This window comes from Choloepus didactylus, chromosome 2 (assembly GCF_015220235.1).
Source record: "Choloepus didactylus isolate mChoDid1 chromosome 2, mChoDid1.pri, whole genome shotgun sequence".
In the NCBI taxonomy this organism is placed as follows: Eukaryota; Metazoa; Chordata; class Mammalia; order Pilosa; family Megalonychidae; genus Choloepus; species Choloepus didactylus.
The window spans coordinates 144,220,046-144,243,983 of record NC_051308.1 but is presented as its reverse complement, the minus strand read 5'-3'; the positions used below and the strand labels follow the sequence as shown (position 1 = coordinate 144,243,983).

The 23,938-nt window shown below is 34.2% G+C and overlaps 1 protein-coding gene and 1 non-coding gene across 4 annotated transcripts in view; one reads left to right on the top strand and one right to left on the bottom strand.

Moving 5' to 3' along the window:
* The window catches only part of DPYD (dihydropyrimidine dehydrogenase), a 943,583-nt gene that overhangs the window by 656,090 nt on the left and 263,555 nt on the right, over window positions 1-23,938 (bottom strand). For all 3 annotated transcript variants that reach the window (XM_037826568.1, XM_037826567.1, XM_037826569.1), the window contains one exon: window positions 18,655-18,816. In XM_037826568.1, the coding sequence (XP_037682496.1) occupies window positions 18,655-18,816 (162 nt within the window). The remainder of the gene's footprint in view (window positions 1-18,654; window positions 18,817-23,938) is intronic.
* Window positions 21,105-21,211, top strand: LOC119528282. The gene has a single exon (XR_005215600.1). It is a non-coding gene; the product is annotated as a U6 spliceosomal RNA (small nuclear RNA).

The window sequence follows — 23,938 nt, the reverse complement described above, 5'->3', positions numbered from 1 at the left end:
TTGGGGAAACCCAGAGATGGACAATCAACTCAAACTCAAGTCAGTTCAGCCCCAGATTTGCATAAAGGTGATTTGTCTTCACTCTACCTAATAAATGTTAGAGTGCACCATTCTCAAGTATGATAAGTCAACCACAGTTGCTACAACTTTTCATATATAATGTGTAGCTTTTGAGTGACAAGTTCAGGCATGCCAAGAAAAAGAACCAAGAAAACAGAAAGACACCCACAATAATTTTAGCTATCAAACATATACTTTAATATAACTAAGATTAACATGTTGAAAAATAAAAAGAAAAAGAGAACTTCACCAGAAATCTGGGATTGGTTCAAAAAATTAAAAGAGAAAAAAATACAAAAATTAAAATAAATAAATATATGTAATGGCATATTGAACAGGTCAGCAAAAAAGGATTAGTGAACTGGAAGACAAGTCAGTAAAAGCTATGAAGGCAGAAGCACGGACAGCAACTAGGAAGGAAAACACAGAAAAGAACATAAAGGGGAACATAAAAAGAACTAATGTGTATGTAATCGGAGGCTTAAAAGGGAAGGAGAGAGTGAATTAAGCAGAAGCAACATTTTAAGAGAAATAGATCAAGAATTTGCCCCAAACTAATAAGACCTCATGGCACAGATTCATGAAATGCTAAAATCTTAAGCAAGGTAAGTACAAAGAAAATCACTTAGGCATATCACAGTAAAATTGCTGACAACTACTGTAAGAAAAACAAAGTACTGAAAGCAACCAAAGAATAAAGACACAATATCAGCAGCAATAAGTCTGACAGCTTTCCTCTCAAAAGGAATGATGGAAGTCAGAAGACAATGAAATGGTATCTTTTGAGCACTGAAAGAAAATACCTTCTACCTAAAATTCTATTGAAAAGAAAAATATCCTTCAAGTGTGAAGATGAAATAGATATTTGCAGAGAGAATTTGCTGGCAGCAATAAAATAAATACTAAAGAATACTCAAGGAAGTTCTTCAGAAAGAAAGAAAATTATCCTAGATGGAAACACAAAAATGCAGGCAGTAACAAAGGCACTGGAAATTATAAATACGTGGATAAATATAAATTAATATTGACTGAAAAAAAGTAATAATGATAATGGCATGTGGTGTTTAAGATGAATTAAAATGAAAATGTATAACAATAGTCATGAGAGGTTACACCTAAAGTGTACTATGAGCCTAGCATGGTCTAGGAAGTGATGAAAATACTAATGTAGATTATACTTTAAGCAGTTAAGGATGCAGACTGTATCTCTATAGAAACAACTAAAATATTTATAAAAGAATAAAAAGAATGTTTAATTAGTTTGGGTGTGTGTGGAGGAAGTGGAATAAAAGTATTCTTTATAAATCCAAAAGAAAGAAATGAGAGAAATTAAATTAAATTAGTTCCTTGGCTTTCCTATCACAAGGTCAGATCATAAGTTCTTTAAGGGCTGACACCGTCTCTGAATTCATCTTTCAATTTCCAGGACAAGGGACTATACACATATACACACACATACACATGCATATATATAACAAACTTAAAATTAGATTAGTAATATAATCATTTCTGAGTTCCAGTAACAATTTAGGGTTTCACAAATTATAGATACATATCACTGCCCTTCCTTGTGTTATCCAAATGGCACAGATTTTCTCTATTATTTTTGAATCAATATTTTTTATAACTTTTATTTTTTTCTATGCAATCTGAAAAGGGAAACCCCTTTTGATCAAGTATTTATATTAACATTCTCTCATTTCTTTCTTTGAGACAGATAAAAAAGTATGTTTTTATTCTTTCATTCCACTTCCTCAGCTAGCTGTGGGATAGTCTTCTTTTCTCTTACTAGTTACTACAGAGATACAGCATGCATCTTAACTGATTATAGTATAATACACATTAATATTTTTATCACTTCCTAGAAAATGCTATGATCTGAACCATAAGTTCTAAATCCATAAACTATATTATGAAATTATTCATAAAAGTGTAGTCAAAATCTATTTATAATATTTTCCTAATGCAATACTGTAAATTCTGCCACATACTTTACACAAATACATATTTAAAAGATGCATTTTATATGATCATGGACAACCACAGATAATATCATTTAGGAATTAAATAAATACTATTTTTTCATATTCAGTTGAATATTCCTAAGCTTTGCAAACCAGCAATTAAAAACATAACTTTCCCATGCTAAAATTTACTAGCATTTATAGATTAACATTGTAATTTATCAAACTTCGGATGCAGAAGACATATAATTGTTTTGTTTTAGTTTAAGATTCATTTGCTGCTGACATCTCATACAATATAGGAGGGTTTAAAATAGCTATTTATGAATTTCGCAGGCTGAAAATCTTACGAATGTGAAGGTAAATTGCAATAACCAAATAGAATATTGTGCTGGTTTGAATGTATTATGTCCCCCAGAAAAAGCCATATTCTTTGATGCAATCTTGTGGGGCAGACATAATAGTGGGGTTTAAGTTGGAATGTTTGGATTAGGTTGTTTGCATGGAGATGTGCCCCACCCAACTGTGGGTGGTGACTCTGGTGGGATACTCCCATGGAGGCATGGCCCCACCCATTCAGGGTGGGCCTTGATCAGTGGAGCCATGTAAATGAACTGACTCAAAGAAAAGGAACTCAGTGCAGCTGTGAGTGACCTTTTGAAGAGGAGCAAGCTTGCTAGAGAGGAATGTCCTGGGAGAAAGCCATTTTAAAACCAGAACTTTGGAGCAGACGCCAGCCACGTGCCTTCCCAGCTAACAGAGGTTTTCAGGATGCCATTCGCCATCCTCCAGTGAAGGTACCTGATTACTGATGTGTTACCTTGGACACTTTATGGCCTTAAGACTGTAACTGTATAGCCAAATAAACCCCCTTTTTATAAAAGCCAATCTATCTCTGGTGTTTTGTATTCTGCAGCATTAGCAAACTAGGACAAATATGATTTGTGAAATGTCTGCCTTGCTGCAATGACACAGAACAAGAAATAATTTATTTTTGATACACTTAAAATATCTGCCACAAATTCTAGTGAATGGTATGCAAATCAAGTAGCAATTATCCAAAAATATCCAATATGTATATATTTATCCTAAGAAATTTTTAATTATTTTTGAATGAAGCCTTTAAATATTCTTTAGAAAAACTGTTAAATGCAAATAGTGATCTCTATGTTTGTTAGTGCCCAACACAGAAGTGGATGCTCTCAAGAGGTGTGAAGGAATGAATGCAAGCACACTATACTATAGGCATGATGTCCTACACGTACTAGAATGTGAATGGTTACCCCCGATCTCTTCAACCCCAGGCTCTGCACCTTATTAAGTTGCTCAGTATATACTGAACATACCACCTTGCTCAATACAGTAATCTATGAATTGATATTAGTCCTTCACCTTTTTTTTTTTTTTTTTTTTTTTTTTGTAACTTGCACTGGATTTTCCCTTAGTTTCACAGCAGGATTGATTGCTCTTGGTAGAATTTCTTATGAAGTCAACATTTGAAAAACTTTTTTTGCAGTTTTGTAAATTTTAGCACAAAGGGCAGTATATTTTAACAGGTCTGGTTGGTGAAACTAGATTATTTGGGTTTGAGTCTTGACCTCCATCATTGTCACGGTATGTGACAATTTCTATGTCTCTTACAATTTCTATGTCTCAATCTCCTCAACTGTAAAGTGCGGTAAATAATATTCAATTCCTAGGACTACTATGAGGGATTAAATGAGTTAATGCATGTAAAGCACTTTAGAAAAGTGCCTAGCCACATAGCAGATATCCCTTCTCAATTCACCTAGTATTCAAAGTCCATGAGACAGAGTCTATCTAAACTCATATTTTTCAACATGGTAGCCACTAGCGACATTTGACTATTCAAATGTAAATTAATTAAAATTAAATACAATTAAAAATTCCATTCCTCAGTAGCACTAACCATATTTCAAGAGCTCAGTAGTTACATGTGCTGTTGCTAATGTATTACAGGACATTTCCATCACTGTAGAAATCAGAATTTCCAACAATCAGATACAATAGACATAACATCAAGTACATAGTTAATGGGGAAATTAAGTAAATAACTAAAAAATTATAAGTTTTTACTATTTATTGCATTTCTTTTTAAATATGATTTATTTTAAGTTTATATAATTTAATTTTTCAAGGCTTTTTTTAAAACCAGCTCACAAAATTCCTGCATATTTAACAGTCAGCTCTCAAGAGCTGATACAAGCCAGCTTCAGCATTCTATTGAATGTGCACCATATGTGAGGTTCTATCTAATTGATTTTAACCTCTGGTATAGCTGCATCATGAATTCCAAACTTTGAGATACATCAGCTGCCTTTCTAACTTCCTAAAGAGTTGCAGATATATACCTCTATACCTTTAAAAGTAGCAATATTCAACTCCTTTTTATTTGAAATACACATGACAGACAATTTCATATGTACACAATACACTTCGATGAACACAGCATGATTCTGAAAAAAAGGGGGGAGAAAAAGACCAGAAATTCAAGTAAATAGCTCTACAAACATATGTGTGGGGGTGGGGAGGTGGGGGCATTCTACTTCAAATGCATCTAAATACTTTACAAACCTATGAGAAATGAAGTCAATGATTTATACACCTAAAAATGTCAAAAGTAAATTAAAATATCTAATAAACACTGAAATATATTTAAAATAGTGAGTCTTGGGATAATTTTTTCTCAGATTGCCAATACACATAGTGAAAAAATGTAATTTATAGTATTGAGAAAACAGCATGCATTAATCCTGTCCTAAAATTTAGTAAATTAAAGCAAATCTCTAAAATTTAAGAATGCCCAAAAATAAATAGGAATAAAGCACATTTTTTTCATTTCATTTCAGATAACTGTAATACAATTACAAATCAATTATACACAAAAGTTATTTTATGTTGTTTATTGCTGACAATATCAAAAGAAAATTTTGCAATAGATTTTCTTGGAATATAGTTCCCCATTGTTTCATAATGTGACAAAACTTAATCCAAGGCAATTTAGCTCTTTAGGTGCAGAGATCCCTTTCTTTTAAACAAAATTCAACTCCATGTCAGTCCATTCATTAATTTTCTAAGATTTAATTTTTTCTAAGCTGAAGATTCAACAGCCAAAAACAATATAATAAAGGAAACAAATTGGTTAATCAATACCACAAGAAAGTGATTCAAGCTTTTAAAGGTTCATGGAAAAATATATCCAACATGTATTATTTTCCCTTGATTAATAAGAAAGTCAGTATTCACTGGGCACATACTATGTGCCAGGCATTACAGTAAATCTCTATAGTCTATCTAATTCAATCCCCAAGATAGCCCTTTTACAGAGATAAAATCACTATTTCCATTTTCTAGATGGGCAAACTGTGCCCAAGTTCACACACTAAGGATTTTATCCCAGGCCATTTGTCTCCAGAGACTGATCTTTTGAATACTATGATTGTCAAATTTTTATAGTTATCTTCAAAAGGAAATCCACTATATACTTATTGTTTTTTAATAAGAAATTTATAAGTGCAGAACTATTACATGAACTTATCTTTCCTAAGTCTAATGCACTTTGGCATATGCTAGTCAATCTATTAACAAAAAATATGATTCTTATATTTAATAAATTAATCTTGCAAATGAACAATTGGTCATGAAGTGTTTGAGAAACACTGTAATACCCATTGGTTTCCACACATGCTATTTTGCCACCTGAGAAATTAAGATAGCTGCATTAAGAGGAGCATGATCTTGTGCTAAATCAAAATATTTTATATTTGCATCCTTTATAATTTGCTCCCTTCCCTACCAATGTCAAAGTACTTGGACTGTTTAGAGATTATTTTACTTTTCATCAATAGTTATTTAACATTTATAGAGACATACAATATAACCAGCACTACGTCATATAAAACAACGAAAAAGACCTAGAACTAGCCCTGAAGTTGCTACTTGAGGGCTTATTACCGGGTTTACTGATGTTGAAATTACATCCAGTTACCAAAAACTGAATACTCACTATCTGTTAGGCACTTTGTTAGTGGCTTTCAATAATTTTTTTTTTTCACTTAATAACATAGTTTACCATCTGACCTTCCCAATAGTTTGGGAACTATTCAGAGAGGTCTTCTTCCTTTTCCATCATCACAGAACAGGGTACAGTGACTGCCTAGCACTAAAGAGGTACCCAACAGGATTTCACTGAACTTCAAAATTTTTGATTCCAGTGATATACTCCAATAAATGCATAACAACCACTAAGGAAACACAGTTCCTCCTCAGTAATACCAAAGGACAGTTCCTTATAAATAAATATTCTTCTAGAGGAGCATTTTTAAATAGATTTCCTTGCATAATCACCCCATTATTTCTGACCTTCCAGCCTCATTTTAATCTCTCCTAGTCTCTAAAATGGTACATAATGAAAATAAACATGTGTTTGGTGGCCATAATTCTTCCCCAACCACTTTATTCTTATTAACCAAGCAATAGCAAAATAAGCTACAGGTAAATCATAACAAATAAAATACACTTGGAAATTTCAGAAAAGTTTCATTTTTATCCCTATCAGAAGGATGAACTGCAAAAGGACAGTTACATTCTGCATATGTCATAAGAGGTTTATGTTTTGGCAGGTATTTACCTTGATTTCAGTACAGAACAAGAAATAATTTCTGGTGATTTCTAAAGAGATATTCTTTCACCAGTGTAGGTCTAAGAGAAATCATAATAAAAATGACAGTTTTCATTTTGCTCCTTTCAGTTTCTTTGGGTAATCTAATTAGCAGAATGATAGTCTGGTTGCCTTTTGAATGCTTGCATGCAGAAAGATTACTATTTTGTGCATCCAAGAGTAAGTTACCTCAAATTACATGCCTTCCAGGAGACCCTTCTGTGTTATTTTCTTTGTAATTCTCTTCCTTTGTAAAAGAAATCAAAGGGAATCCTGAGTACCTAATATTCACTGCACTCATCCTTTGAAAAGGAACATTTGGGCTACCTGACAGTTTTTTTTCACAACAGTTAAAAGTGGGACCTCAAAAGTGGGGACTGTATTTCAAATGTAACAAAAATTGGGATTGAGTCTCCTCAACCAAGAGCTGAGTTGTCGATAGCCTCTGCTCTCACAGAGTGAGCTCCTTTTGCTGGTGGTTCCACCCTCCATTATAGGCCAATATTTCAAAATGGAGCACATCTTAACCCAGTTGGAACCCCTGCTTCCCAGTAGGAATTTGAAGAACTGCCTTTTAATTCTGAACCAGCCTTTAGATGACTGAGCAAAGCTCTTTAAAAAGCCTGTGCCTCTCTCTTACCTCATTGCCAATGATTTATTGCTCAATAAGAACAGTTCACCTGGGTTTACCGGAATCCACACTTCCCTGGGAAGCCCACTAGTTTTGAAGATGTTAATGTTTAGATAATCCAGGTAACATTATAATGACAAATCTGAATTTTACATTGAGAGGCAAAATCATTATTTATTAGGAAAGTAAATAAACTTTATTGCTTTCAGTTGGAAACTAATGTGAGTCATTTCATTAAAAAATTCAGGACTGATTATTTTTATTGTTTTATTAATCATTCTGTTTACCCTAGAAAATTGTTTTTAATTTTGAAATTGATAAAACTCCTCTTGGAGTCTAGCACATCACTTGCCTCTGCTGCCCATCCTTAAATGCTTTTAACAAGGGCTATTTATGAATGTCTTTTAATATTGTATTTCTCTCTATAAGTTATATCACAGAAAAAAAAATTTCTTCCAAACTGAGATGTTAAAATTACACTATTTCTATTCATTCTTCAATGACTGTTCAGTAAACCCACACTTTCTTTAATAAAGAAACATAATTACATTATTTCATCTGACTTATTACTGTCTATGGTATTATCTTTTAAAAAATAAAATCAAGTCAGGGACCTAAGTATTAAATTTGAGAACCCATGAGGGAAGCAAAATTTTTAGAAAAGATGATGCCTGAGACAAATATTTTTAGAAAACAAACAAAAAATAAACAAAAGTAAAATGTGTTATTGTTGGAAAGGACTTCCTTTCTCTAAATATTAGCACTAAAATTAGAAGAAAAATAATTACCTGAGAATAGGTAATTACACATTATAGGTGAAGAGAAATGACATGAAAGATAAATGATAATTCTTGAAGCCCATCTTACTAACATATTAACCCCAATACTCGACTTCTGAAGTAAATGCTCTAAACTTTAGTGGAATGAGAGATCAAAATCATCCCCATCACACTTGGAACCCAGACAGAAAAAGTTGTGCAGAAGAAATTTAGGCACAAAAATTCATTTTTTTCTGGCATAACTCAAACTGAAAAAAAATTTTGGTTCATAGAGCACAATTTTATTCAAATACCAGAAAACGGTTTGTCAATCTATGGGGATAAACGAACTAAGTGTAACAAAGAGCCTAGTGCTGACAGCCTGTGTTCTTGGTCTCAATCCTGCCATTCACCTAAGTTCCCTGAAACCCTTTCCTCATCTATAAATTGGAAGGGGTTGGACTAATTGTATCTGAGATTCCTTTCCACACTCAAATTGTGAATACAGGCACTTTACAGTTCTAAGGCAGATAATGCATATGGTTACTGACACAGCCTACTGAATATATTCAAGTTTCTTTTATCATGGGACCATCTTCATTAGACTTTACCATATACTATATATTTACCAAACCAAACATTGCCATACAAACAATGATTAAAACATAAACCTGCCCAACATGTTTTATGCACACACAATCTCCATGTGGCTGTAATGAAAGGGATCAGGAGTTGTTTTCTTTTTGGTGCTAACAACTTTGATTATCAGGTTTAAAAAATGAAAAGAGGGTAAGTTGAACTAGCATGAAATTCTGAACAGTTACTCATTAGAAAAAAAATAAACTTTTATGCAAATACATGTACAATTAAAATCTAGATGTTAAATAAAAATTACCAAAAAATGGAGGAAACCACATCATGGCAAACTTCCAGAAAATAAAATTACTTATGTATTAGTAATTCTTAAAGATTGTGTTTCATTATTTTCATATTATCAATGTAGATATTTTTCTAAGACATCTGGCATGGTAAAAATTCTGTGTAATTTGAAGTCAAAATATTCCATTGCCCTCAATTGTCACTTCAGTGAGGTAAATATTATGTGCCCTCTATGTGCGAAACAGCAGTATGAATAAAATATAGACCCTTCCAGTAAAGGAGCACCCTGGGGAACAGAGTACTTATAGAAAGATTATTCTGATGTAATGTGTTATGTGCAGGATTTACTTTTAAATATCGTCCTGTTACAGTATGAGAGAAAGTTTGCTGCACAGGAGGGAAGCAAAATTTTTAGAAAAGATGATGCCTGAGACAAATATTTTTAGGAAACAAACAAACAAACAAAAACATGTTATGTTGGGAGGACTTCCATTCTCTAAATACAGCACTAAAATTAGAAGAAAAATAATTATATGAGCAATTTATTGTGATGAATGAATTAATCAATTGACTGTAGCTTCCTTTTATTAACACCTTTTTTTTTATAAGTCACTATCTTAAGTGCTTAAATCCAACCCTAACAATCTTTAAAGTTAGGTATGATTGCTTATTGTATAGACAAAGGTACTGATCCATAAGTTGTTATTCTCCCAGTATACTTTATATGTTGCATCTGGGATTTGAGGTTGCAATTGAATTAAATAGTTGCAGTTGACCAAATATACTTTGAAAATATGTGTTTATATTTGGTCATGAGCAATTTAACCAATTTGAAGTCATATTCGGGTTCAAATCAACCCATGCAAGTCTACAATATTTGAACATCCTACTCCTTCTGCCTTGAATAGTCTCCTCAGCTCAACTTTCCCTCCCTGCTCAGCTATCAGGTTTTCCACCTACAGGCTACCATAACATTCTCTCACTTCCCACTTTATTATAACTGCTTGCTTGTCTTTCTTACTAGACAGCAAGCTCTGTGAGTGCTAGGATCATTCTTTTCTTTGTCACCACCGTATCCTTAGCATCAGACACTGCCTAGCACTTACTCATTCAGATAAGTGTTCAATGCATGAGTTGGAAACTAGAGCTGACAGGGGCCAGACAATCAATGCTACATCTTGTTGGGACCACAGAATAATAAGAAGACAACAGAGAATGATGGAGACATAGTGACTGGAGAGATCGTCCCCCATCCTATCAGCTTCAGATGATTGTTCTCATGGGTATTTGCCAGTCATGAGTTTCATTTTACAATAACAAATTTTTATGTTACCAGCTACTTTCCTTGTTCAGCCCAAATAAAAACCAATGTAAAGAATGAAGGAAAAAAGGAATGAATTAATTAAATCTAGGTACTAGTGTTCATTGTATATATATACCTGGATAACTGGAGATTAGAAATGCATCCTAATATACATGGGCCTACTCAATTGCATTAAAAAGAAGACTGAATCAAGAATTAAATAAGTGGAAGAAACATATTGATATAAATTTTAATATACAACCCATGCTCTCAAATGCTTTCATTAAATTTCCTAAGCAATTATTTGTTTCTCACTACAATTGAAATTGTTAATTATCTTAAATAAAAATGATTCATTACATCAAATGAACCACATTCAAATAATTCTTACTAATTTTGTATAAGGATATATCATAAGGTATATACAAGTTTATGAATGCTATATTCTTTAAGAAACTTACTCTTTTTATCATTATTTTTATTAATACCTTGTATGTGACAGATTGCTTTTCTCTTGCTGCTTTCAGGATTCTCTCTTTGTCTTTGACATTTGATAATCTGATTATTAAGTGTCTTGGCATAGGCCTATTCAGTTCTATTCTGTTTGGAGTATGCTGCACTTCTTGGAACTGTAATTTTATGTCTTTCATAAGAGATGAGAAATTTTCATTGATTATTTCCTCTATTACTATTTCTGACCCTTTTCCCTTCTCTTCTCCTTCTGGGACACCAGTGATACATACATTCTTGTACTTTGTTTCATCCTTAAGTTCCCAGAGACGTTCATATTTTTTCATTCTTTTCTCCATCTGCTCCTTTGAGTGTTTTGTTCTGCCTCTTGAGATCTGCTGTTGTATGTTTCCATTGTGTCTTTTGTCTCTTGTGTTGAGCCTTTAATTTCCATAGATTCTACTAGTTGTTTTCTTGAACTTTCGATTTCTGCCTTCTGTATGCCCAGTGTTTTCTTTACAGCCTCTATCTCTTTTGTGAAATATTCTCTAAACTTTTTTGAATTGATTTAGCATTAGTTGTTTAAATTCCTGTATCTCAGTTAAAGTGTATGTTTGTTCCTTTGACTGGGCCATACATTCATTTTTCTCAGTGTAGGTTGTAGTTTTCTGTTGTCTAGGCATCTGACCTCCTAGGCCACCCATATCAGGTTTTCCCAAATAAGAACAGGGTCAGGTCACAGAAGGAGGAAATATTTAGTATCTGGTTTCTCTGATGGTTTTTCTTAGAGAATTGATACACCTGTGCTTTTCTGCCCGGGAGGTGCATCTGTTAGACTGTCACCAGCTGGTGTAAGAGGGTGTGGTCTGTGGCTCTCCTCCCCCAGGCTTTGGGGTCTGGTTCCAGAAAGGTGGGCATTAGAGCTGGGCCCCTCCCTTTCCTCTTGGGAAGCTATGCCCCCTCCAGAGAGGTCATCTGCATATCAATAAGTTCTTTGTTTCTCTGACTCTGCTGATCAAAGTGTTTTGACTTTAAAATGGCTGAGGCTGTCTTTACTGCAAATTGCTGCAGGCTGAATATGGCTAAGGTTTTCTCCACAGAGAGAGGAAGGGACAGAAAAGCTCCCAGGTTCCTGCATCAGCCAGAGATAGCACTCGATCTTCTGGGCTCCCCGTCCTGAGACAGATATGTCCCCTGACTCTCCCAAAGTCAGTTGTCACCAAAAGCCTCTATCTGCTTGTTGAGGATTCGCTGTCTGTATTGAGCAGTTAACATTAAAACCCCAGTTGGTGCTGGGCTGAGAGAGTGCTGCTCTCTAACACCACGAGGCTTCCATGAGGGAGGGGCTCTCAGCTCTCGGCTCTCAGCACAGGTCCGTAGTTTTACTTACACATTTTATACTGTCATCTCGGGCATTCCTCCCAATTCAGGTTGGTGGATGATGAGTGGAAAGTCACGTTTGTCTCCCTGCAGTTATTCCAGGTTATTTACTAGTTTTTGGTCATTTATGAATTGTTCCGGGGGAGACTAACAGTCTTCCACTCCTCTCTGTGCTGCCATCTTAGCTCCTCTCTCCTAACATATACTTTTAAGCAAACTAAAATATTGTGATGAAAATCATGGAGCAATTCATCTAGTCCTATGTTTTTATTATCAATCATTGTGCCAGCACTGAATATACTTAATAGATACTAAAGATTTTTCAAGAAGAATGGCAGGTATTTAATGAAATCCATCGCAACATTATTCCTTTCTATTAATCATTGCATTAAGACTAAAAAGACAGACACAAATCAATCCCTAACAGATGACTTGCATTTGTATCTCAGAGAGCAACACTTCATGAGGGTGCAAATTTTAGATTTTATTAGTGTTCAATGTATATTTTTCATATATATCTTATTTCTACCAGAAACAATCTTTTTTCCCCATCAAGAAGAAAACAGTGTTCACAACTATTGACAGTGCTGATGTTTTAAGGAACTGTACAGAGAAATTTTATTCAATGATACTATATGTTTGGAATAATAAGACAAGTGTGAGATATCCCTAATCTTAAAATTATTCCTTAACCCACATCCTATTTATAAGTGAATCATGAAAGGCATTAGTCATAAATATTGGTTATTATTCATTATCATGGTAATTCATCTTACCTTTTGATTGATCATGTGAACTGACAGATCTTATTGTCCAGCTTGCTAAACTGTACCATAAATGTGCTACATTTATTCCTAAATTAACTCATATACCAGCTATCTGAAAATCAGACTTAGGCTTTCCGAATTAAATAAACTTTGTCATGAGGTAATGATGCTTAAGCTTTACGATCCCTCATTCAGGGGCTGTATTTCAATTTTGTATTAGTGATTTTGTACAGTATTTCATAGAAGGAACTCAAAATTTTATAACCTCAAGCCCCACAGAAGCTAGATTCACTCTTGGCTACAGAATAATCATTTCATGGCTAAAAAGAAAAAATGAATAGCTCTTTTGTAACATATATAACTCAAGAAAATTGCTAAGCCATATGTATTGGTCTTAACCTATTCTAATATAGTTGCTTCATATCTAACAGAAAATCAACGGTTTTCGAGGTACAGTGACTGAGGTATGTGTGGCTGAGCCATTAATGGGAACCAGAAAACCTGTGAATCTGGAGGCATAAACCTGAGTTTATGTTGAGTTTGTATCTGTGGCTAGAAACATTACCTTAGGCAACTGAGACTTCATGGAATAATGGAAATTGGAGCAGTAGTTTTATATTTTAGATCTGTCCCTTACAAGCTGTGAGCTTGTGGAAGTTAATTAATTTCACTGAGCCTCCTGTTTTTCATATATAAAATGGAGATAATAACATTTACCTGGAGGGTCATTTTGAGGATTAGCCAAGATGTAAGTAAAGTGCATAACATAGTGCAGGGCAACAGAAGTTTGTTTAATACTAACTATGGTTTTTAATCACTTTGATCCTTGGTTTCCTCATGTCCAAAATGGGAGAACATTACCTAGCGTACATGCCTCAAAGGTTGTTTTCTCAACATGTGAAATTGAGATTTTAAGTGCTATACAATTACAGTGTATTATAACTGTAAATTTCCTCCCTGCCTGATCCTTTCCTTTGTATTAAGGCTTTATCAGCTGCAAAACCAAAAGACAAGAATTAACAAAGATTTTTTCATCTGTACAAGGATGCTACTGTAGATGCTTATGCCTTGTTAATGTCACTACAAAGTATCAGTTGTTGACTTTTTATTTCCTGAGAAACTACCACATTTCTCAGGATATGTTTAAGACCAGCCTACAACAACACAGTTCTAATCAATGCTGAATCAATGTTTGCTTGACTAACTGAATCGCTACCAAATGGGAGCTTATTACACCAGTCTTCATACATCCCAGTTTGCTGGGATAGTCCTGCTTTTTGTCTGCTGCTCTGGACGAATTACCAGTAATGTCCCCTTTCACTCTCCAAAGTATCTCTGTCATTTGATAATCTTACTTACAAAATCATCAGCGTGACACACAGCTGGAATATATTCAGTCTTACATTTCAGTTTATTTACAAATACCCATCTTTTTATAAAATTGGTTTTAACTTAGGAACTGTGCTTTATTTTTTCCATTGTCTTCATTTTTCTATGTTGACAGATGATTTCTAATATAGAAATACATTAATCAAGAGAAAACATGTGATGCTCTATTGTTCATTAGGATACATCTTTCTGTATTTTCCTTGAATAAGCTTTGTAGAAGGCAAATTTTAAGGCTTTTAGCAGTCTCCAATAACTTGAGTATGTTTATACCACATTCACAGTTCTTCAAACTATTTATTGTAGTGTTTAAGCAAAATATAAATGTTGATGTAATTTATGTAATTTTTAAATGTTCCTTAGGTTGTAGACTCATAACACTTGGCTGTTTGAATTATATTAGTGTATATTTTTATGGGATTATAAGATTGTTCAACTTGATTTGAACTGCATCAATCCTTAATAAAATATAGAAATAAGTACTTATACCCCCTTAGAATGATATGGTACCACCTTTAAGAAAAATTTCATCCTCCTATTATAGAGTAAAGGATCAGGGATAGTCAATAAAAGGAAATTGAAAAATAAAAGCACTCTACCAAATATCAAAATGCATTATAAAACTATAGTAATTAAGACAGTGTGTATCAGTGCATGGAAACACAAACAGAACAATGTAATAGAATAAAAAGTCCCACCCCCCAAAAAAACAGAAATATCCATATATATATGGCTATATGAAATTAGAGCTATTCTGGAAATGACAGACCATAGAAAAAATGGCACTGGATTTACTGGCTTTCCATATGGAAAACACACACAACACACATGTTAGTGTTATATAATTAGTTCCATCCATCACAATGTATATCAAAAAAGGGTAAAGAATACAAATAAAATTTCAAAAATTAGAAAGCTGAATGGTTAATCATCAGATGAAAATGTTTCTAAACTTGAACATTTACTGGGGAAATCCATATGAATACAACAATTATAAACCGGTTCTCAGAAAACATAAAATATAGACCAGATTCAACATTTAATCAGAGTGCTTGAATGGAGAAGGTACTATGAAGGCCTTCAATATTATCTGTAATATGTGTTTAATCTGAAGCAAATAAAATGAAAATAATTTTTATCAATTACATGAAAAAAAGTCTTCCATTATTATATATAGTATATGCCAGTGACAAGAAATGGATACTGAGAAAGTTGATATAAAAAACCTGTGAAAGATACAATTAAAGGAAAATGTACAGTAATTTTGTTCTCAATTAACCACCTGACTGTGAATTCTATTTGTCAATGGCATTCCTAACATAAAGTATTTAATATGTTATGACAAGAATTTTTCAAAAAAACTGTGTATATATTGATATATTAGGCATTAAAATAAATAATCTCAAAGTGTTTATTGTGAAAAATATTTTCTCTAGATACCAATTTCATAATTTGATGTATTCCTACATATCTAGAATTGAGTCAATAATTTTAAGTACCAAATCCCTGGTTCATTTTAGCATTTAAAGACAAATTCTAGAGCCTTGGAATTTTAATTTTTCTAATGTTTAGTCTGTAACACTTTACTATCAGTTGAAGGGAACTGATCTGACATGCAACTAATTTTTTATTTAAAATCATTTTCAAACTTTAGGGAATAGGTAGAAAGATATATTTTCATCTCATTCTCCCTTTTGTAACAATTCATTAAGTAAATCTGAGAGGAAATGAGAGTCCTGTTGGTCTAGTAAATACAGTGAATATATATGGTTTCTTTAGAATTCAATTAAATACTGAGACACATTTCAAAATAAAATTTTGAAGGCTAACATTTATGTTGAGAAATTTAAAGACCCTCATGAGACAGATAACAAAATCCACATCAAACTATTATCCCCAATTTATTTTATTGAAGCAATATTGCTATAACTAACTGAACTAGAAAAAACTGCCTCCTATAGATAGTTAGAATCATCCCTGTAGCCTGTTTATCCCAGGGGTACACAAAAGTGTCTGAAGCAAGGTCACAGTCATCACACTGCAGATGTGGCAATAGCCAAGGGTTGAATAGTAATGAAAACACATAAAAAAGCATCTGGTCCCCGATCCTACTGCAGGCTACCCTTTATGTGATTCATTCCTTTTCCTCGATAGTCCCTCCAAACTACATGCCCATGTTCAAATGGAAGAGAAGTATCAGGTGTGGACCTAACCAGTAATGGCAGACTACTGAGTTGATATTTAAGAAATCACTTATAAGTTATAGGAAAAACAATTTTGAAAAATATCGGACTGTTTTAGTCTGTTTTTCTAACCTTTGCTTAATTTGGTTGCAAAATAGATTTCTATTCCTTTAAAGGTCAAAAATCAATCATCATTCTATCAAACAATCAAAACACAGAACTATTTGCATCAAGTTTTACTTCAACTTAAGTACTCATGTCAATAGTTTATTAGTTTGAGAGATTAATAATAAATTACACTTTATACATTTTTACACTGACAGCCAATTAATATGTAATTCATGTTTTGCTTATATTCATAACTTTGAATGTTGAATAAATTTAGGTAAACCACACTTCAACCTAGAGAATATAGGACTTTCTAAAATGACTTGCCTTCACAGGTTGACCTAAAAAAAAAAAAAGGAAAAGAAGTGGAAAGCTTTTCTATGTAGCACCACCGGGAGATTTTTATTTACAGTTTGATAAATACATCTGAAGCCACAGTTACACAGATTATAATGGAATGGAGTAGGAAGATACATTTCTACTCTAAATTCCTAGATTCATTTAAAGTTTGTTGCAGTCCTAATCTATGCATAACTCCTCATTAAGTGATACTTACATAAGGTATTCAGCATATCCATTCTCAAAATTAGCAAGTTTCTAATAAATTCTGTTCAACAGTGAGGGTAGATTTGAAATTCTGTCTCAAATAAGCACATAAGCTCTGTTTTGGGAAGGGATGGTAGGAATTTCATAAGGAACAAGTGAGAGTTCTCAGAGGGTGGTGTCTGTCTCTCTCTCTCTCTCTCTCTCTCTTTCTCTCTCTCTCTCTCCCTCCCTCTCTCTCCCCTCCATCCCTTCTTACTTTCTCTCTTTTTAAGTCCAGGTCACTCAAAAAGTAACAATATTACCTTAATTTATTTTGTTTGTAAATGTTTTGCCGTGTTAGTTCATATACACATTCTTTGATATTTCACTTTCTCCATGAAGTGCAAGCCTGAGGAGGCAATGGTTCCCTAAAGACAGGGAGGAATTCAAGTGAATCTTCTCATCAGTTAAGGATTTTCTTAGGTTGTAAAGATCATACCTTGCATGGTCAGGTAAGCCTAATGTTTTAAATTTTGTAGGAAAAGAAATTAAATCCAAGAATTTATTGCAGCAACTCAACATCTCGAATTGTTTCTATTTTCTCATTCCCAGGAGCCTTTCCTTAGAACTAACCTGTCAGAAAGCAGGGAGAGAATAACCCTGATTTATTAATAAAAACAAAGTTTGAGGGATATTATGGGAAGGGTCCTATAAGTAAAAAATATGTTGTGTTTAAGTTGAACAAACCAGATAGGGATGTCATTAACTAAAATTGTAGTGTTCACAGGCATTTCATTCAGCCTTCTAGCCAACTGGTCCCCAAGGATCCAAAATCCTACTTTAACCTCCACATAAGGTGATAATTTAAATGATACATGAGAATTGACCTGGTAGTTGACGACAAGGTAGTTGACCCCCGAGAGCACAAAAATGTCCTGGAGAATCAAAGTCACTTACAAAGGATTCATAAAAGAGAAAGCCATAACCAAAGTTTATGAGATAAATAGTGAAAACATGCTTTCATTTTCTTTCATTATTAATTCATATCTAAATGCCACACCTGTTTCTAATCTATAAATTCACAAAAATGTAATAATTTTCTTGATGCTATTGAGGAAACTTATTCAGTTTTAGTATTTTTCAAAATTCTCTAACCTCTATTACTCAAAGAATAGTACAAAATATTGAAGATGCATTATTTCAAGTTGTAAAAATTAAGGAGAATTTACAAGAAAAGAAACATTTGAACAAGATAGCCCTTCAAAAATGGGGTCCCCACACCATACTCCAACATAATTGATGAATAAGTTCTATTTTCAGATCCTCAAATTTATGTAACTTTCAGTCAAAGTATTTTAATAACCTTCTGGGATTGCAACTTATTTGATATTTGGTTTTATAAATTTCATTTTTGTAGCCAAGCCATTTAACAAAAATACTGCTTATTGCACCAAACATTTATACGTTATTTGTATATCAGACTAAAAACTGTGGATATCAACAAATGACCAAGGATTAAAATTGCTTCAAGATCTTTGTGATTTAGCGGAGGAAAAAAACATGTATATATCTTACATACCTCAGTAGCAAACTGCTGCAATCCACCAATATTAATTGGTCCCTCTTCAGTGGCATATAAATTGCATCCGCCTACACAAAGATCAGATGTTGGACATACCATTCCACAAGTCAGACCAAGTGGGTTGTCAGAAAAAATAATTTTAGCAGCTCCATAATAGTTCTGTGGAAATAAAATGAAATAACATCATTTAACAATGTACTTTAAACATTCAGATTATGACAATATATCACAACTTCTATTAAGTAAATGAGTTGAAAATCAAAATGTATATAATATGCATAGATTACAATATTGTTCATCAGGAACAGCAAGGAAGCACTCAATAACAGTATATTAAAAACGAGCAATTGATTAATTTTGGAAAATGTAATTTTTTTCTTATTTTGAAATAATTTCAAACTTACAGGAAAATAATACAAAAATAATAGAGAACTCCAATACCTACCTTAACATCTAGATTTACCAACTTTTAACATTTTGCCACTTTCTTATATCATTCTATCTCTCTATCATTTATTTATCTACCTATCTCTTTTCTAAATATTTGCAAGTAGGTTTCGTACATCGTGCCCCTTTACCATTTAATAGTTCCAAGTATAAGAAAACTGAATTTAACATATAAATGATCTGTAAATAGTTTTCATTCACAAGGCATCTAACTATATCCTGCCATAAATTTTTATTTTCATTTTTAACAAAGGAGGTAATATAGAATTGCTTGAACAAGCTTGAAACTTAAATTTTAAAACTTAAAAAAAAATTATAATTAGATTATCAGCCACTCAAAGCAGCCAGAGCTCTCTCTCTGCATTTCACCTGCTTTTCTAGGGAGACTATGTATTATGACACTGTGTTGGATAACAAGAATCAATAACAACTCATGAACAAAAGGATGCAGACTAAGCTCATTATACAGGCACTCTTTTACAAGACCTCTACAAGTGCATCTCTCATCACTCCCTTCCCCACATTTGACTATTACAGAATAGCTTAGAATCCCCTCTAACTTTTGTTTTGTGTCATTGTTCAAGCTGTCTCATGAATCTGCCTGAAATTTGTCTTCTCTGGACTTCTATTTTCTCATTCCCAAAGACCTTCTGATGTGGGTATAAAGGGTTAAAGATAAACACATACACACTAAACCAAAGCATGCAATTTTTTCCCAAAATACCTAAATGCACACAGCTTTTGCCTGAGTAATCCCTTTTCACTCCTGGAGACTTTTAATCTCAGACGACATTTTCAGGAAACTGTCTCAGAATTGTACTATTCCAGCATAACCCGTATCATTTTACACAGGTATTATTTATTATTGGCCTGTTTATTCTACTACATAGGAAACTCCATGAAGGTAAGGACTTTGGCTCATTGCCTTTGTACCTCTAAACTTAGGAAGGCATCCAGTCTAGGTAAATGATGACTGTTTGTAAAACTGAATTGAACTTTTTGAAAACAGGAGAGCAAGACTTTACCTGAATGCCATCAATTCTATTCAGAGGTATTTGTGCTCCGTGTGTGTGTGCATGTGTATGTGTGTGTGTGTGTGTGTGTCTGTGTATGAAGAAGATTTAATCTAGATGGCCCTAATTTGATTGCAATATTTTTAAGAACCTTTCAATTCTAAGCTGACTAAGCAACATTTTTTGACTGCAAATCAAATGAAGTCTTAAATAGATTTTATATCATGACCCAGCACAAAACACACACAGAAAAATTTTACAGCACAACACTAACCTTACTATTGACAATTCAACCTGATTCTATCCTACTCTACTCTTTTTTTGAAAAAGGTGGTCAGCTGACTCACTAAGTGATAGCACATGCATGAAATTTGAAAATCACGGCCCTAGACCACTACTTCACTTACTCATCATTAAGGGAGTCTTGCTCTGTCCCCCACTAGGATATTGGAGTTCTGGTTTTTCAGAGATTGAGTTTCTGATATTTTTTCTCCATAGGAGTATGACATACTTCCATGATTTTGCCCATAACCAAAACCTTTTGTCATTTTACTTTTATTTTAGTTTCCTGCTCTAAAATTCCTATCGAATCTTAAAAGTTTCCTAAGTCCTACCTTCTTATATCTGATCCCATTTCTGCATCCATCAACATCTGGCAAAAATACCTCTAAGAAATAGTTGGGCTTGGACTTTTGAAGAAATGATATTGTAACCCCTTCTGGGCAAATATCAGTGCACAAACTGACACATAAGTTGAAACTATCTTGACATTCTTGTGCACTCGTGTTTCTGTGACCTCAGCTCAATATCACAGTACCTGATGTTATCCCTGGATAAGTATGCATAAGACCATGATTTCATCCACCTCAGTCTCAGTCGCACTCACTACCTTCCAAACTGTATTCCTTCTCTCCCTCCCTCTTTCATTGGTATCAAATCATAGCTTTTTAAAAAAGTTCAATTCAGAAAAGTAAAAAGGCAGCCTACGTACTTGTTTCTGCAGCACATATATTAAAATTTGAATGATACAAAGAATATTAGCATAGCCTTTGCACAAAGATGACATGCAAATTCATGAATTACTCCATATATTTGAAACAGAGTGTCTATGATGGTGATTAAACCTACAAATATAACAATGTTTTTACATGAGGAAAAACAAATGTTAACTTTGCAAGGTGGTGAAAACTGATGGCATTGGGGAAAAATACAATCAATGCAAACTAGAATCTAGAGTTAACAGGTAACATTGTAATATTCTTCCATTAATTGTAACAAAGGCAATATAACAAAGCTAAATGTCCGTAATACAGGGATATAAGGGAGTGGTATGGGATCTTTGGTGGCAGTGTTGTCTGATCTTTTCATTTTATGTTATTGTACTGTATTTTTATTTTTTCTTCAATCTTTTATTTATTTATTTTTTAATCTTCATTTTTTTTTTTTTCTCCTCTTCCTCTTTCTGGAGGAAATGGAAATGTCCTCATTAGATAGTGGTGGTGAATGCATAACTATGTGATTATGCCAGGAATAATTGATTTTTACTTTGTATGGTGTGTGGATAAAACTGTTTAAAAAATAAACAGAGGGATGCAAGTGCTGGAGGAAATATGGAGAGAGGGATGTACCTAATCACTGTTGGTGGGGCAAGAAGTATGGTGCAGCCCATCTGGAGGGCAGTGTGGTAATTGACAGGAAGCTAAGTATGGAGTTGCCATATGGTCCTGCAACCCTGTTATTGGGTATATACTTAGAAGAACTGAGAGCAGGGACATGAATGGACATTTGCTCACCAGTGTTTACGGTGGAAGTATTCACAATTCACAATGGGTGATGGTGAGCTAAGGGTACATTGACTGATAAACTGAATGGTGAACTGTGGTGTATACATACAGTGGAATATTGAGTGGCAGCAAGAAGGAACTAAGTGGTGAGGTAGGCAACTAGGTGAATGGACCTTGAGGACAGTATGTTGAGTGAAATAAGCCTGAAAGGAAAAGACAAACATTGTAACACCTCACTAATATGGAACTAACTAGAATGTGCAAACTCTGAGAACTGAATCTGAGAGCATAGATTACTAGGGGAAGGCTGATGGTAACGATTCCTAGATTGTAAGCTCTTACAGCAGTTACATCTATTCCTGAGTTGTAACGGTTATCTCTAAGTTTTGAGATGCTGAACTCTTTGCATATAACCTGGTCAGTCTCTGGAATTCGGATATCTATGTGACACCTGAGACTCAGAGCCAGAGTTCGGCAGCTAGGAATGTCAGCATTACTCCATACAGCAAATGTTAAAGAAGCTGAAAAAGAGATCATACTTCAATTAGAGATTTGAATGAAATGGACTTAGTTAGGACTAAGGCAAATCAGACTAAAGGGTAAAGCACGATATTGACGACGCTTTAAAACTTCAACTTCTTTGTGAGACCAAAGGAAGAGATGTTATTTGGTGCAAAATCTATATTTTCTGTAGGAAACTGTATAAATTAATTTATAGTGTCAGGGAGTGGGATCTGGTTGGTTTTTACAGCTAAGCGTGAAGCCCCAATACATACCAGAGAAATTTGGGCAAAGAATACAAATATATTTGCAAAGCTCCCTTGCAGAACTGGGGAAAATGTGGAAATATTAAAATTCCCCACCTGAGGAATTGCTGATATTCTCACAAGCATTGGGGACTACCAATTTAGAAGGCTGAGCCCTCAATCTTGGGGCTTACCCTTATGAAGCTTTTTACTGCAAAGGAGAGACTAAGCCTACTTAAAATCGTGCATAAGAGTCACCCCCAGAGAACTTCTTTTGATGCTCAGATGTGGTGTCTCTCTCTAAGCCAACCGTGAGGTAAACTCACTGCCCTCCCCACTACATGGCACATGACTCCCAGGGGTATAGATTTCCCTGGCAAAGTGGGACATGACTCCAGGGGATGAGCCTCGACCTTGCATTGTAGGACTAAGAAAGCCTTCTTGACCAAAAGAGGGAAGAGAAATGAAACAAAGTTTCAGTGGCTGAGATATTTCAAATGGAGTCGAGAGGTCATTCTGAAGGTTATTCTTATGTGCGTGTTACATAGCTATACCTTTTTAGTTTTTAGTGTATTGGAATAACTAGAAGGAAATACCTGAAACTGCTGAACTGCAACTCAGTAGCCTCGATTCTTGAAGATGATTGTAGAACTATATAGCTTTCACAGTGTGACTGTGTGATTGTGAAAACCTTATGGCTCACACTCCCCATTTCCAGTGTTTGGACAGATGAGAGGAAAAATGGGGAAAAAATTAAATGAATAATAGGGAGGTCTGCTAGTTTGGATCTATTATGTCCCACCAAAAGCCATATTCTTTAATGCAGTCCTGTGGGGGCAGAAGTATTAGTGTTGATTAGGTTGGAATCCTTTGATTGAGTGTTTCCATGGAGATGTGACACAATCAACAGTGCGTGAAATATTTGATTAAATTATTTCCATGGAGATATGAACCCCAGCCACTCTGGGTGTGTCTTGATTAAATCACTGGAGTCCCATTAAAGAGCTCACAAACAGAAGGACCTCAGAGCAGCTGAGAGTGACATTTTGCAGAGCAGCAGAGAAAGACATTTTGGAGATGGCCTCTGAAAGCAGACTTTTGCTGAAACTTTGGAGATGCTAGCACAGAGTTTGCTCCAGAGAAGCTAAGAGATAACAAATGCCCCAAGAACAACATTTTGAAGAATGCACAGAAGCTGAAATAAGAGCTGGGACACAACCTCGGATCAGCATTACCAGCCAGCAGAGGTTTTCCAGAGGCCATTGGCCTTCCTTCTGTGAACGTATAATCA